The following is a 17,674-nucleotide window of genomic DNA, read 5'->3' as shown; positions in this document are numbered from 1 at the left end:
ATTTCACGAATTGAACCTCTCCCAGATTTTCAGGCCAATGCTTTGCATACAACTCATCCTAAAACCTCACAAAAAAATTGGCTAGTGATGTGCTTGATTGATCAAGGAGTGCTGCAATGCCTCCTGAAGATAGAAAGATATTATGTAAGCAGTTGTCATGTCAGCTTACTAAGGCATGCAGCGACCGAAAAGAAGAAAATAAATTTTATGATGGCTTGCAGTGGTTGTAAGCTTACAGAGCAAGTTTACATTGTCAAGGGCATACAGCAAGCTTGCTTAAGTAACCATATAAAGGACTTTCCTTAAGCAATCAGTAGTTTGCATTTGTTGTAAGTTTGCAAAGTCAGTTTGCATTGCCAAGGAATACAGTAAGCAAGGGACTTTCTTTAGTGTAGATCTGTGTAGTACTTTGGTGTAGGGATTTTCTTCAGTGTAGTACCGAAACCTACAAGGTACCGGTACTAAAGTGACCTTGTAAAAAAAATTACAACAAAGGACAAATACAAAACAATTGAGCACATTTAAAAGCTTATTTCCTCACAACTTCCTGGAATTTTTCGAGCACAGAACAAACCTTCTCTAAACCGGGCTGATGGCCAATTTCAGCAACATGTAGTTTTGCATTTTACAGCTCATCAGAATACTGCAAGATAGGTGTGACGAGCATGTGGCGCCCCCTCGGCATAATCTTCGTTGGCCTGCCAGCCTCAGTGGGCAACATTGGTCACCGCACCTAACAAACACCGACGAGCACAGCAAACACCAATGAGCACAGCTGCTCGCAGTCAGTCATCGTTCACCACCACCACGCTGCGGAGTGTCTCTCTGACGGAGGGTGCCTCGAGCCCTCGCCTCGTTCATGAACCTGGGCAGATCGTGACACTCGCCACTCATGCCATTTTGACACTACCAGCAGAATAGGCATCCCTGCCACCAGCATTAGTGGGCATGAAGCAGACAAATAACATATTAGGAACGGCATCCAATCTATCAATCTCGGAACATTAATTTTAACACATACTGATTTGGTCACTTCTCAGCAGTATTATTTTGGCATCACTTTGTGGCAGAGCGCATTGACACTATTGGAAGCAGAAATTTCACACCACTGAATACTTTTCCCTATGACACATACGTAATGGTATCACAAAAGGTGGTCAATGGGAAATCATGCTTACAAGCAACTGTAAAACAGAGGCATGATATTTCTTTCTACAAGGCCAGGAAGCTGTAGAGAGGCATTATTCGAATAATAATAATAATAATAATAATAATAATAATAATAATAATAATAATAATAATAATAATAATAATAATAATGTTTATTTCCTGTCAAGAAACATGGAGGAGGCTGCAGGTAAAAGCTGCACGAACAAACGGCAGCTTGACAGGGGCCCGCAGCCCCCTCTACAAGGACTGTCTGAATGATGGACTGGAATCCCATCATTATGAATGATGGGATTCTTAACCACATAAAGCACTGCTGAATGCTACAGAAGCGACAAACGCACCTAAATGTTTTGCCATATGGCTTACTAGTGTTGCCATTTTAGTGATTTTGTTGCTAGATTAAGCCACCTTCTTTAGTGATGTGAATGGGAACAATTTGCGACAATTAAGAGACTTCAAAATTAAAAAAGTTGCTCAATATATAATTTTCTAGAACACGCTTTATTATTCAAAAGTTACACAAAAATCCAACCACAACTGGCTCTAAAGCACGTGGACTATATGACCATGATGGAGTAATGGTGGTTTGTATTCACGGATACCACATGCGGTGGGAAATTGCACTGAGGCAAACAGGCTTCGAATAGTGCTCACAAAATGCACATATTGCTTTTGTTTTTTCATTCTTAAAAAAAAAGAAAAAGCATTAGAAAGCGCCTTAATGCTGCAAATATTGCAGTTTCACTAAGTAAGTTCGATAGGTAAATGTGCACAAGCACAGCAGCAAATTAATATATCAAGACATTGCAATAGAATTTTATGGTGAGATTCTGAACAAAGAGGGTGAACTCTGAGCTTGTAGAGACCACCAGCATAAGATCTACATACCTTGATATAACAGCATCATGTGTTCAGTCATTTTTTTCTATGAACATGCAATGAATGGAATTATCTACCATAATCAATATTTAAAATTCAAGACCTCCTTCTATCTAAAAATGTGTTGAATAACATTATAAACATTGCAATTCTGCCTGTTTATTTTTTCACAATGTTTTGTGTGTTTTACATGTACAGTAAAACCTCGTTAAAGGGACACTCAAGTGAACAATGATTTCTTCTGCATCAGTAAATTACCTTTCTACAACACCAAAAACACCACTCTTACAACGATAAGACGATCGGTAAGCCAGAAAAAACTCAAGAACGAAATACGGGTGGCGACGCCTACTTAAGTTCCCGCACCTGGTGGCCGTGACGTCATGGATTATGGCATCTTCTAGGGCCTACTAATTATATATAGCAGTACAGATTGACTACATTGTGTTCTAAAGGAACCAAATATTAAACATGGCAAGTTTCAGGAACCTTTACTCAGCCAACGCGGCCCAAATGCGAAAACATACTTTGGAATCCCTGACGTCACGCTGACGTACCGGCACTGGGGTTTCGGCGTGAAATTCAAATACTGATACTTGGACCTTCATTTTGTAATCTAATAACCAAACTACCTTTTCGAAATGACTGCCTGAAGGGTTCTGAAACAATTCTTCATTAGTCTAAACTGATTTATTGTTTCCCTTTAGTGTCCCTTTAAACAGTAGTTTCGTTTTAAATGTAGCAAAGTCAAATCCCCAACTCAGCGGCCATTGAACATAATGTCTTGTATCCGCATAAACCGTACCAGCTTATTGCATACGTATTGGTTAATACGTAGTGTTCCCCACTTTTTGTCGTGCAAACACTGCGGTGCATTGTCTCCAACAGGCAGCCCGACAGAACAAGCCTCAGAGATCAGAACAATGACCTCCAAGCGCCATGTGCGTTTGCGCTTGAAGCCACATCAACATCAACATTATTTTGGCGCCATGCCAGACAGTGTTGAGGTGTCATGCGAGCAAGGACTCGCATTATTGCCGAAGCTCGGACAAAAAGATGCCGGGTGCTCAGTATAGAAGAAAAATTAGACATTGTTCGTGCTATCGAACATGACACGAAGAAGTCGGCGCTGGCACGTGACAGGGATCTACTGTTGTCTACGGTGTGTGGCATTTGGAACGTGCAGTTGGTCGGTGGCGCTGCTGCGAGCGCGAAGAGATGTCGTCTACGAGGTTTTACTTTTCGCCATCGTTGCCTCTCTGTTGCCGAAGTGTCGCCTAGCGACAGTGATGAGAACGACACGAGAAGCGACAGCACAGGCGATTCAGGCCCGAGAGTGGCAGAAGCTGCGTGTTATGTCAGCCTCATGAATGTAATCGTCGCGACGAGAACAGCACCCCACAATGAAAAAGGCGCCCCGTGACTTCTGCAACACTACCACACCCATGCACAGAGAATATACAATGCCAATGAAAAATCTACCATGCGCGTGTTTGCTGAGGAGGCTGGCTGAAATGCTGGCTTGCAGCTTCAGTAAGTTTGAGGCCACTGTCGTCGCTACTAGGCAGCCGTGGCATCAAACAAAAATAACACTTTTGTCGCGTGAATTGAATAAATACTGCATGTTTTCTCAAAAACCCTTTCATCGCACTCTCTGTGAGTTCCGTTTTTGACAGGTAAGTGGGCGATCTCATGCTCTTTCGGTTAAGCAGTACAGTCGAACCCGGCTATATCGAACTAGCAAAAAAACGCCGATCAGTTCGAAATAGAGCATAATTCGATATAAGCCTGCTGAATAATTGGATGTCATAAAAGCACATATCATTTATAATATCACTTTATTGATGAAACTAGCTTAGTTTCGCATGAAATAGTCCTGCATTTTTTTCTGCTTGGGCAATTTTGCTGCCTGCGACGCACGCACTTCTCTACATTGTCTAAGGAGTCAGGAGCAGCTGAGGCCACAACCTTCCGCATTCGTGCAGAAGCACCAGACTAGTGCGAGCGCACCAATCACTTCGGAGGATGTAGGCAAAGGGCCGTCGTTGATTTGCTCATTCTGCCCACTTTCATTTGTGCTTGGTACGATGTAGGCAATGTAGTCTTCGTTTTCGGGCTCTCCCGTAATCGCGACACTGTCATTTGCACTCACAAACTCATCCACAGTTTATTCGTCAACAGCTTCCGGAAATTTTGACAGCTCGCTCCAAGCTTCGGCAACACCGGCAATGGTTGCGTCGCATTCACCAGAATTTACAGTCATCACCGAGCAAGCGGAAGCCGGCACGGCTGAAGCAATTTCGTATGAACCACTCGTACACGGCCGTGTGTACGCGTCGGGCGCCATGGGCACCGGGGCGAGAGTTTCGCCACTTTAGCCCTAACTTCCCCCTTATTCTTCAAGATCGTCCTGAGAGTTCATCGGAATCATTCACGCTGCAGGGACACATCCGACTTCTCACCGCGTTCGACCCGATTTAAACACAATGGACCAGAAAAGCACTGAGACAACTCGCTCGCACTTTTGCCATATTGCACGACGAGGGCACAAGAGCCTCTGATTGACTGTCTGAGCAAGTGCTGCGGGCGGGCCAGGATCATTTTTTGCAGGGGGGTGTCAACGACTCATCCGAAGCAGCGCGGTCACAGTAGGGAGTGCAGCTGGATGGAGCTGCGCCGTCGAGTTTCCCCGCAACCGCGAGGGAAAGCCAACTTCTGGGGGCACTTTTCCGCTGCTCGATGTTCAATATATCGGAAGTCGCTGCTATTTTTCTTGGATGTAAACGTAATTTTTGCTATATATACTCATTGTAACTATACCATGCTCAGAAATTGTTCGATATATAGAATAATTCGATGCAAACGGGTTCAATATAGTCGGGTTCGACTGTACTACCGTTTAGTACATACTTTTTCCGAGCTCCAGCCAACTACGGTTTAACGAGGTTTCACTGTACTGTGTATTTTTGCCATTTTATTGTATAGTCTACTTCTAAACATGCATTCATAGTTATGTGCCCTCCCCTCTATAACGTACTCACATGTACCTTGAAGGTAATAAAAAGAATGAATGGATAATAAGACATATCAACTGTAGAAAGGTGTACAGTTCACATGTCATATGTACAGTAGTAATACAGCGACTGGGCTTGATCACGTGAATCAATGCACCACCTCGGTTTCTCACGGCTTTCAGACAAATGAACACCACACAGAGCCTTCAAGTTAATCAAGGGGATGTAGTATGGTATTTGACCTGTATAATAGTCACATATTTTTCATTGTTGCATTACCATGAGCAGGTTCGTGTTCCTTGATTTATTTGTGTTTTCAGTAGTGGCAAAAACTACAATCTTTCCAGGCATAACGTGAACCATGTGTGCATTTATGGTCGGAGAATCAGGTGACTTTTAGAGATGTGTTAAATTTTCAATCCTAAAGTATGAAACCAAACAAGATTTCAGCTGTCATCATGCATAGCTTTCTAAGAGCATTAACAGATTATATGAAGTCCTCTATACCTTGCTAATGAATTCACTGCTTAGCCTTCACTTGCACAGACACTATATGAACGTGAAAAATTTTCGTATATGTGTTAAGCCACATTAGCGTACATTATAGTGTTCCAAGAAGACATATTCTATAAAGATCACTCGACAGTTTTAGCGACAAATTTAACAAAGTTGGAGCAAGATTAAGTGAAAATTTAGTGACTTCCTTGCCTCAGTTTAGAGGAATGCACAAAAAGAAAAATGGCAACACTGATGCTTACCTATGTCTCCAAGGTGAACCAAGCAATGCTGACAAATGTAGAGGACAGAGGACTTCTTTGGTTTCTCAACATTGAGGTCATCATGCTTCACCCCTGTCACAAACAAAGCATAAAGAAGACAAGGTAAAAATTCTGTACATATGAAAAATTTATTGGTTAGAATTCAAGGCACCTGTATTAAAAAGCCACTTACACTGCAGGATGCCAAAATCCAAGTCTTTCAAGCGGCATTTGAAGCTAATTTCATATACAGAGCACAGCTTTTGAAACAGCTGAAACAAAAAGAGTAAAATTAGCATTATCCACAAAATAAAGGCTTGCCAGTCAACAATGGATTTTCCGGATACCCAATAATTTGGATGCCACCACTGCGTACCCCCAGAGTCAATGTATAAGAACGTCCGAAATTTTGGACACAAAAACCTTTCACCGTCAGATTTTCTGGACTTCTAGCCATGACTGCATGTCTGAAACGGTGTTATCGAAACTATCACTGCGTCGCCGTTTTGATTATCTCGCCGTCTCGAACTTGCACTCTCGCATGCCGAACCGCTGGCAGCCGCGACCGTGGCAGCGCTAAGCTTATCTGCTCTGACGTCCGCTACCATGCTTCTTGATGTTCGGAGCCATGTTTTATTCAATAGCAATTATATGGACATTCCAGGTACTTTTTGCTGTTGGCGTCGCCATGATGATCCCAATAAAGTCCAAGGGTGATAACACTGTTGCCGGGCGTAGTATGATGTATGTGCGAGTGAAAGCACACGAAAGAAGTCAACGATCGCAGCTCAATCTGGCACGCGTGAAGGAGAAAGCGGAGAGCAAACGTGCCGTCTTCTGTCCTGCGAGAGGCCGTGGGGGGATAGGAGGGGAGTGGCATTGTGCTCTGGCAGCAACTGCGTATTTCGCATGCCATATATGAAGGAAAGCAGGGAGGCAGTGCAGGAGGGAGGGGGGCAGCATCAACTACGCCAACAAGTGCATAATTTGCACGGCAGCACAAGGGCACATGTGCCCTGTTCTATCTTGAAAGGGATCTGCAGACGGCTCATACCTTTGTGCGCGCTGTGTTCTAGCTGCTCTTGCATTGAAGCGATAGATGGCACGAAGGTCACTTCGTTCACTGCTGCTGCCGCTCTTGCTCACGCCAGCGGTTTGACGAGTGTCTGCGCTCATCGAGTGTAATGTGTTCATGTATGCTTGTGCATGCTGGCACCATGCTTGTTAATTCAGTTAGTAACAAATATTTCTAAGCTTATACGGCCGATAAAACTACTATCCTTACTTCGTATACCTTTCTACTAATTTGCTATCGCAATCAATGCTTCACATTTGGGGCGAAACTGTGCCTTTTTTTCACTTTAAACAATTCGCTGCTGTTAGCAATGGCACTGACTCTGCCTTTGTAATCCTCGCCAATGGCTTCGAAGCTTGGAAAACCCGACACGTTGCATAACGCCAGTCCCCGAAAGTCAGCTTCGCCTGAAAACAGCCATGTCACGCGGTGAAGCATACGTGAGGTATTGAAGTGAAGCATATCTAGAGTAGGAAGGGGCAGTTGTCATGAAACAGTATTTATTCCTTAATTATACAAGCGTGCACCCACTGTCTCCTGTCACAGCCTAAAGTGTACCGGCAAGCCTTCAGAGCTATTTCGAACGTGCCTGTGGCGGTTTGAGCACTTGGGGGCAGTAAAATGCGTGCATTCATTTTTTCAGACTACCCAATTTTTTGGACATTTCTGTGGCCCGCGAGGGAGTTCGAAAAATCGGACGTTGACTGTTTTTGGTAAACACCACACATACTTGTCTCTTTATCAGAGAAAAAGTAAGGAAGTCTCAGTTCTTTCCTATTACATTAAAGCTCATTACTGAAAATGCTCTTTGCAGTTTCTTCAAGCACTGATCACAGCATAGCATCTTTTTTACACATTGTTTGCAATAAGAATCCCCATTCAACTTTTGATGGCATTTCTTTAGTCAAACTTTCAACTTTCTCTGTGCAGTGGAACTGATGTTTCCCAGAAGCCTTGCCCTTTCCATGCATAATTTTTATTTGATTTTGCATTTCCTGTGATTTGCCTGTTTTTGTTAATTATTTTGTAACTATAATTTGTTGGTGAGTATTAAGTGATGGTCTTCCTTGCCAGTAATTGTAATCAATACTGTATACCAGTTCTAGAACCATACACACACCATTTGGCAACTGCAAGTCACAATATTGCTTTATCACTGAGTACTTCATGCAACTAAATGCCAGAGAAATAAAAACACATTTTAGAAAACCCAAGGAAAGTAATTAGTACCTGAAGATAGAAGCCACTGGCTGTCTCCAACAATGTAGACAGCATTGTGTGGGACTCGCCATTCGCCCTTTCCTGCAGAACAAGTTATGCATGCGAATAATGTTGAACGAATTACTACACATAAACTCCAACAGGTGCTTCACAAAACGAGCAATGCAGATAGTACAAAAGTATGATGTTCCATTTTCGTACTTTTAAATGAAAAAGGTCAATATCAAACCAATTGCATAAGAGCTGGCACACATGGGGACCCTGGTCAATCAAAACGTGCGACAGCTTGTGGACTGAGAATGTCTTGTTGAAAAGGCTATTATTGCGAAACATCAAGTGCTTGTAACCACATTTTGGGCTAGCCTCAATTGCTCATTGATTAGTTGATTCACGGGGCTTAAAATCCCAAAGCAAAACTGGGGCTGGAAGAGATGTCGCAATGGAGGGTTGCAGATTAACTTGACTACCAGGGGCTTGTTAACATGCTCCTAAATCTAAGCACATGGGTGTCCTTGTGTTCTGCCCCCACTAGAATGTCACAACTGCATGTGCGAGTGGAAACTGCAACAGTGTGCCTAGCAACAGAACGCCATAGCCATTAGGCCACTGTGCTGGCGCTTGTTTGTTTATCCTGCACTTTTCTTGCTTACAAAGTTGTGCCCCTACCTCTTTTTGATACTGTTTTCTTTTTCCTTAAAGTATAACACACATAGCGGCACACATTTTTGCTGCACCACAGAGCCTTACAGTATGGTTATATGCCCGCAGTCATAACCAATATTCAGTCATCTTTGGAAAAAAAAAAGAAAGCAGATATTAATTTTTGAGAGATGAAGAAAGAAATTTTAGCTAGTGCCAATTAAAACTGACAAGAGTGCAAGTTCTTGAAGTTATGAATACATGTTAGAAAAATATACTATCTTTCTCAATGAGGCCTTCCTTACACAGCTGATCTCTCTGTCCTATCCTGCGATAATCACAACACTCTTTAGACAGGGAAAAATCCTAGTTAATGTGTAAATCGTAGGTAGGAAGGAAGACGGCGACAGAACAGAGCACACACTAACAACCAAGTTTATTGCTCAGATGGTGGGAGTACTAGTCCAATTGGAGGGGACGAGGAAAAGGGGGAAAAGGAGGAGGTGAAGTAACTGCGTAGGCACGTATACAAGAACCCTCATCATCTCAAGAGATACTGACATTCATTATCTAGTAAGTTAACACGAGGTGCACCCACACATTTCTTTTAACCTGCATCGCGAATAAGAATTTCATGTGCCCTTTGTCACTGCATTTGGCCACAACTTGGCAATTGCCTAACTAGGGTGGCAGTTGCACTTTGAACAGTGACTTGCTAGGTGGCCGCCTACAGATGGTACATCAGATTGGCGTGCTCTTTTTAGGCAGTCGTAAATACATCACCCTATCTGGCCAATGCAGCCGTGGCCCCACAATAAATAAATGTGGTAGACAACTCCCATGGTGCATTTCACATACTTTTTTTAATGTTTCTTCTTACAGCCCCGCCTGGAAGTGCAATCTCGAGTTTATGTGCTTACAAAGGGATTCTAGCTTATTCCATTTCGTAAATACAAGCATGACACCCACATTTTTGACAATTTTTTTAGGCAATGTGTCACCTTGTGAACATTAGGTACAGCAGAAATCTTCACTTTGGGTTAATCCTTATGAACTGTTTGCCTTGCACTTTTTTCTTCCTTCTTCAAATCAGCATAAAGTGACTCCACTATGCCTGAGAGCAGGTTGTTAAGGAAGCCTGCAACTTTTAGTCTTTCAATTTGGCTTTGAAAGCTGGTTTTAACCTGGTGATGGCAAGACCTTGACAGCAATGCCTTCATGCATGCTTTTGCTATCCCCCGCTTAACAACCTTCAAATGCGTGGAACTAAAAGGGAACAGGCTTTTTTGAGAGCGAGGAGTATATTACCAACAAACAGAAGAAAAGCTTTTTAAAATCTTTTCCACATTCTGCCGGGCATCACAGTGCTCTGCATGAAATATGACTGGGCACGCCTGCCTGCTTCGCAGGTCTGTAGGCAGCCACTGTTCGAAATTGGTGTACCCCTAGCTTTTACAATAACCGAGTTTGGGCCAAATAATGTGACAAAAGGGCATATTAAATTCATGAGGCCCTTATTCAAGGTGCAGGTGAAAAGAAATGTGGGAGTGCGCCTTCTATTAACTTACCAGATAATGGATAGCAGTATCTGGTGAGATAATGCAGGTTCGTGTACATGTGGCTACACAGTTATTTCACCCCCTCATTCCCTCCCTTCCCCCCTCCCTCCGATTGTACTTATGTTTCCGCCATCTGAGCAATAAACATGGTTTATAGTGTGCTCTGTACTGTTGCCTTCTTCCTTCCTTCCTACGATTTGTGCACTAAGAAGGATTTTTTCTTGTCTGAAGAATGTTTCACCGACCAGCCCAAGCAGCCAAACCTTCTGCATCACAACACAATTTACAAATAGGGGACAAACTTTCCACTGCAGATTTTCCTCAAAACTTTTGCAGACAGTGTGCACAAGCACAGTTTGCTTGTATTATGACATGGAAAATGTAGACATGGCTCTCGTGATGAAACCATGCTCAAGAAACAAGCCCCAGCATGAATAGCTAGCACTTCGTTTTCATTTGAATGATGACTGGTGAAGCTATTAGCTGGGTAAATGTGCAGTGCAGAAAAGCACACTCGCAAATTATGAAAAGGGCAAAGGGCCTATTGAAATTGACCAATTTAGGGCACTAAATTTTGCCTCCATTTTGTGCAGTATACCTATGGAGATTTGTAGGCAATCGTTTATCCACAAAATTATATAAGTAACACACTATTTGTAAGCACTCATCTATGGTACTATCAAATTTTATCTGTCGCAGTTCTATATGTAACGCACACTTGCAAGTGTGGGTGTTCTGAGCAGAACATGACACAGGCTTTGAAATGTCGCATAAAGGCCTTGCCCAGTTCTGAAGGCTTCTGCAAAGCTTATAACCGTATGTAGCTACGTCTTTGGCTGTTGTCCACAACTTGTGCCGAATCTGCCTAGCCTCATGAGCCTTTGTGCTGTAAACATAATGCTGGCACTAAAACCACTTGTATATAATCAGGAGCTAACAACGGGTGCTGAAGGTGGCCAGAGAGCTCTATATGCTCATACAGCACGGGCACTATCGCATACACTCTTTACACCCTGCAACAAGAGATTAGCAGCATGGTTACTGTCGCGTCCTTGTTGGCTGTTCCCCAGCACAGGGTAGCCAGCCGGTATTTACACTGGCTAACCTCCCTGTCTTTCCTTCCCTTTTGTCTCTCTCTCTCTCTTGTTGGCTGTGCCAATGAACACATGAAGCTTCAATGGACAACAGCAAGAGATCTTACAAACAGCCAGCCACTCAATGTGGAAAAAAAAAATATGTTATTGTATTTACATTCACAAACAATTGTCCATGGTACCTTTAACCAAGCTTTAACAGTATGTTTTTCATACCTTCTTGTCAGTCGATTTGACCTGGAATGCTGCAATAGGATTCCTAAAAGCACTGTTCCACAACTCCTGCTCTACTTTTTTGTCCAGGGCAAACTCCAAGTCTGTCAGGAGCAACTCTTCCAACAGTAGGCAAAGCCGTGTGCGAAGCTGGAAGGCCCTTGCATTCCGAGGATTGTCTTCTGCACATGAAATGAGAAACAGTATACTACCAGAAAGAGATTTTAGGTAACCCATTATATCCTAGAAATTACACGTGCTGTTGAGCACACATTTCAATTTAGTCATATCATAAGAAGCCAACAAACACTGACACCAAGGACAACATAGGGGAAATTGCTTGTGCTTAATAAATGAAATAAAGAAACGATAAACTAATGGAAATTAAAGTGGATGAAAAAACAACTTGCCGCAGGTGGGAACCGAACCCACAACCTTCGCATTTCGCGTGCGATGCTCTACCAATTGAGCTACCGCGGCGCCGTTTTCCCATCCACTTTCTTGGGTATTTATGTGTCCTAGTAGAACCCTGGGAGTGTTAGCCAGTGCCACCACTCACAGACCTTGGCGGCGGACGTGGAACGTCTTTTTTGCCGCAGGCGTCATGAGAACGTGATCTTTTAGGGTGAAGGCAACTGGTCAATAAACCCACATATGCTACCTGAAGAGATCAATGTTGCCGGATTCGAGACCCTCGTTATGTAATAACGAGAAGGAAGGGGGTTAACCGAGGGGCCCGATTTTTATTAGTCATATCACAAGAAGCCAACAAACACTGACACCAAGGACAACATAGGGGAAATTACTTGTGCTTAATAAATGAAATAAAGAAACGATAAACTAATGGAAATTAAAGTGGATGAAAAAACAACTTGCCGCAGGGGGGAACCGAACCCACAACCTACGCATTTCGCGTGCGATGCTCTACCAATTGAGCTACCGCGGCGCCGTTTTCCCATTCACATCGCGTTTTCCCATTCATTCACCTGCGGTAAGTTGTTTTTTCATCCACTTTAATTTCCATTAGTTTATCGTTTCTTTATTTCATTTATTAAGCACAAGTAATTTCCCCTATGTTGTCCTTGGTGTCAGTGTTTGTTGGCTTCTTATGATATGACTAATAAAAATCGGGCCCCTCGGTTAACCCCCTTTCTTCTCGTTATTTCAATTTAGTGTGATTCAAGAAAGTGTGCCACAGTCCAGGGATAGCGCCAGTGGGTGACGGCCACGTCCCCTAAGTCTTTCCTGCCGCCCCTATATCTGCAAGCCGCTGTGCTTCTTGGTGTTGTACAGTTGCTATAAAAACGGATAAAAACAAAATGAAGTCTCAAATGGCTCTTTATCTGCTGACTGACGAGGCTAAAACAGCTATCACCTGCCAACCTGCAATGTTTCACAATGGTCAAGTCTCACCACAATCAATATATCATTGCACCTGCATCTTTAAAATTATGCCCGCCTGCGCATCGACCCCGCCCCCCACTAAGAAAATTCTGATGCCGTCCCTGCCACAATTGCCGAATTCATGGTGTTTATAAAACAATTACGAGTTACCTCACACCAGATTTGTATGTAACAAATGACATGCAATTACATACTTCATACCACTCACTGTAATTCGACAAGTGGACTTGTCTTTTTCAAGATAAGTCCACTCGTCGAAACGTTGGCTACCACTTTTACCTTGTTCTCATTTTGCTCATCGTATTGAATTTCCATCTCCCACTTTCCTCGTGTTTTCAATGTAATTCAGTTACTTTTATCAACAACCAATTACATTAATTAGTTCACTTGAATTTGATGATAACTACCGTAGAATGCTTAAAGTCCCGCCACACAGTAACATCGTGGATGTGTACATACAGACAGGCAAACCGGCGCTCAATATTTGTTTCATCTTAATGGCAGGTCGCGTGGCCTGTATTTTCGACGTATAATGAGGGCATGGGTGCACCACATCAGAATGGTCATGCTCAGAAAATTTAGACTTTTTCCATTGTCAATGGATAGTTTTCAACCTTTGTTTGCCAATTTCCCAGTTGAGTGTTTGTATGTAGCAAGGTGATCGTACATTAAAAAAGCACCCTTTCCTTCAGCAAACACATTGGGCCACTTTTCACTGTTGCTGCTGATGTCCTCCTTAGAAGGAAACAAGGGAAGATGAAAGAAAAACTTGATAAGCAACTGTTAGTGAAGATAATGTGTGAAGGGATGCAGAAGACACACTGAAAGAGCAAGATCAGCAGATCTAATTCAATTTACTGTATTTGTGCAATGTTAATAAAAATAGGGAGGCAAGTAATGTAAAAGAAATCAATTACTTTCTAGTAATTGCTCAATTAATTGTTGGGGCAGTAATTAGTCACTGTAATCAATTGCACTTCTTAAATTAAGTAATTGCAATCGATTACATTTATTCCTGTAAGGTATAAAAGTAGGTCTAACACCAACTATATGGCAGGATATGTCTATCTTGCAGTGGTGGTCCTTTAGAAGCACAGGGAAAAAAATGTAACAGCTGCCATGCATCGTGGGAACACAAAGTTTCTCTGGAACGTTTGCGAACTTTGCAAAAATTAATTGCTTTCATTTACCTACCAACTATTTAGGTTTGTCGCCTTCGAAGTAGCTCCTTTCCGAGACCATGCACTGAATTCAGCATTTCTGCCATAAAGGGGACACTTCTTAGAATGCTTCTTTTGGGATGCTTCACAGCTTGGCTAGTGAATTTTTCTTGATGGTGTCAATAGATTCAAAATGCCTCTTTCAGAGCCGATTTCCGTTTAGGGGGGGGGGGGGGGGGAATCTGCTGGGGTCTAAGTCAGGTGAATACGGAGGCTACGGAACAAGCGGCGTCAAATTCTAGGCCAAAAACTATAATGATCAGCGATGTGTGGGCAAGTGAATCGTCATGATGTAGCATCCAGCACTGTTCCTCCCAAATATGCGGTCTTTCCTTCCCAACTGCTTCACGAAGATGTTCCGAATTTCCAGATGGTATTCCTTATTGACCGTCTTCCCTTGTGGAAGAAATTCATGGTGAATGATGTTTGGAATAATAATAATAATAATAATAATAATAATAAAGAGAAACGTGAGCAACACTAGCACATAGGACAAAACTTGTCGTGCCTTCTTGGGTTGCAGTGAAAATTTTCCTGTCCACGTTAATCATATTTTGCAATAATTTTTCATCTAACCTAGCCTGTCCCAGAAGCTCTTTGCTCACTTTCAGTCGTGTCTGCTTTTGTTCATCTGACAAAAGCCACAGCACAAATGTTGCTGTGAGGCAGTGCATACCTAATATGTTAATGAGAATCTCATGGCATACATTGTTTGAGATGCCAACCTCTCCAGCTACTTCCTGAACTGTCAGGCGACAGTTCGAATGAACCAGTTCAACAACAGATTATGCTGTGGAGAAAGTGAATGTGTCTTCCTGAATGGTCATCTTCTTTAACAGAAGTATTCTTTAAGAGAAGTATCGCCTTCTATAAACCGTTTACACCAGTTGTGCATTGCAGTCTTTTCTGAAGCAGAAGTTCCAAACGCTGTTTGTAGCACATCAAATGTCCCCGTAAAAGATTTTCGATGTTTCACGCAGAATTTCACGCAGACCTGCTGCTCCCCTGATTCGCTCATTTTGATGTACAGGGAAGATCAACAAACACAATTGACATAAGTTCACACAAATGTGCACAGCAAAACAAGTGCAAGTTTCAGAGCTGCTCGAGCCAGCTGGTACAATAAACATACTGCTAGATAGCGGTACAAGTTCTACTACAGTCTTTAAAAGTTCGTGAACTTTCAGGACGGACTTCGTATGTTATTGTGAAGCATTTGCCACACAATGCATGTGATGAAATGTTTTTACATTTCCGTTTAAGTGTACTTTACTTCAGCTTTTAAGATTCACTAAGAGGCCACTAGAAGCAGACTGATGTATACAATCCAAGCACCTAGTTTTATACAGTACTACTGAGATGTGAACCTCTCTAACACCATGTGTAGCAGAACATGTACTGCCATCTAGAATACAACGAATGACACATCAGCGCAATGAGAACGAGGGAGCCTCCACACACACCACGTGATGCTGAACTAGATGCAATAGCTGCAGCATTAGATCGCTGCTATGCTCTTAAAGCAACGCCTCTTGGTGCCCTGGCATCTGCGTCTACATGCAGCACAGCCACCTTCTCACAGCAGCTTAATTTGATTGTGCCATGCTATGCCTTCAACTAAGCTGCACTTGGCAAGGCCACACAATGAAAGGTGTTTGGCAAACTAGCCCAAAACACACAGCTGTGGCCTCGGTTCCCTCTCCAATCTTGAGCAACATGGCAGTTTTGCTGACATTATAGAATGAGAGCTTGGTCATGTGATCCTCTCTCAGCCTGCATTACTACTACTGGCATGAGCTAAAAAAACTTGTGTCAGAAAGCCATCACTACAAGATGGTGTGCGAGGTTGTGCTCCACAGTTACTGTCCCTGCAAAATGATGGCCATATCTAAATCACAGAAATCTTGGATATTAAGAGATGTATATTTTTTAAAGCTGCCATGTAGCTACATATAAAATACTGGCATTTAGTGAAAATAAAGTGCATAAATATGGTAAAATGTAGCAGCTGGACCTCCCCACCCCTCTTCAAATGTATGTGAAGCTGAACTCATCACGTGGGCACTTCCAGCTGAGCTTGTAGGAAAAAGGAACAGTTTTGTGACTTGTTAAGTGTTTAGCTGTGGGACAATGTTTCTTGCTTCTCTACTCTTTGTTTCTTGTAATGTGTGTTCCATTTGCTGCCTATAATCTGGTAAGCTTGCTTTAGTACAAATTCAGGTGAGAGTGAGACAGTTGGCGTTAGCTGGCACTGCATTCAAAGCCACATTTACAAGATAAACAATGACAGTAAAAGATGGTGAATCACCAAGTGATAGTTTCCAAATGTTAGCAGTGTAAAGGCACAGTTGCATTAATGGACAGAAACAAGCAATTATTACTGTTTACATTGCGCCATTAGTGTTGACAGCTGAAAGAGCGCATAAGGTGTATGTCTTTATCACTGTCCTCGTTCATATTGTATTACGCTGCCTGAAACCTAAGGCAAGTCTCTAGTTCGACTAGAGAATTTTATGACAGAGTTTCAGGGTTGGCATTTCTAGTGTATAAATATCTAAATTAAAACTATGGAAAGTGATGGAATGGTAATGTAGTGACCGATAAGATGTGGTCTACAGAGTATATAAAAAATTGAAATTCACTTCAGTGTCTTTTTAGCATATTTGTTTTGTAATAAATGTGTACAGCAAGACTTCACTTAAATGAACTTAAGGGATCATAATAAAGTGTGGGTTCAAATGAAAGTTCAATTCATGCATGCAGGAAGGAGCCTGCTATCAGAAAGTGAAGTGAATGAGAATGAAATAACAAGCAGACATTTATTTGGTATTGCTCAGAAGCAAGTTTAGCATCTTGAAAACAGTAGCTTTATCTTAAGCTAGACTTAAGCAGGGATTATATAGAGCGTCATAGAAAGAACAGCCGTATCACAGCACTTGTACTCTTCCTCGGGCAGAGCAGTCCACAGTGCAATTATCTATAGTTCTACATGACCCCTTTTGCTGCATGAAACTGCTTTCTGTCAACAGCTGCAGCTACAAGATAAACAACCAGTTCACTTGGACTGAAACTGGAAAGTGGGTTTAGTAGCCATTTGAGTTGAAAGCCAACTGACCACAAAGGTTTCTCAAAGCATACAGTTCTCTGTAATCGTTATTGTGTACGGTTAAAGAAATTAGCATGTGGAAATGTGGAAAAAGAGATGCGAGAAAAAAAAAAGGCATAATGACACCGGTAATGTGCAGCAGTGTTTAAAAAAAGGTTCACACAAATGAAATTACAGCAATGCCCAAAGTTCACCGAGCTAAAATCTGCTTAAATTGCATACAGAGTTCCACGTGGGGAAATAAAAAAAAAAAAAAGCTTGTTCAGAGTTCATGTGAGTGGTCTTTGCTCCTCCACACACAGCTCACTTCAGTTGCAAAAAA

At 42.3% G+C, this 17,674-nt stretch overlaps 1 protein-coding gene across 4 annotated transcripts in view; it reads right to left on the bottom strand.

The window, feature by feature from the left end:
• The window catches only part of LOC135918210 (nonsense-mediated mRNA decay factor SMG7-like), a 140,890-nt gene that overhangs the window by 120,836 nt on the left and 2,380 nt on the right, over positions 1 to 17,674 (bottom strand). For all 4 annotated transcript variants that reach the window (XM_065451900.1, XM_065451903.1, XM_065451901.1 and 1 more), the window contains exons 3-6: positions 11,626 to 11,804; positions 8,127 to 8,198; positions 6,015 to 6,093; positions 5,822 to 5,914 (exon numbers count right to left, since the gene is read on the bottom strand). In XM_065451900.1, coding sequence (XP_065307972.1) covers positions 5,822 to 5,914; positions 6,015 to 6,093; positions 8,127 to 8,198; positions 11,626 to 11,804 — 423 coding nt within the window. The remainder of the gene's footprint in view (positions 1 to 5,821; positions 5,915 to 6,014; positions 6,094 to 8,126; positions 8,199 to 11,625; positions 11,805 to 17,674) is intronic.

Source organism: Dermacentor albipictus, chromosome 1 (genome assembly GCF_038994185.2).
Source record: "Dermacentor albipictus isolate Rhodes 1998 colony chromosome 1, USDA_Dalb.pri_finalv2, whole genome shotgun sequence".
Taxonomy (NCBI): domain Eukaryota; kingdom Metazoa; phylum Arthropoda; class Arachnida; order Ixodida; family Ixodidae; genus Dermacentor; species Dermacentor albipictus.
This window is presented reverse-complemented; position numbering and strand designations above follow the sequence as displayed.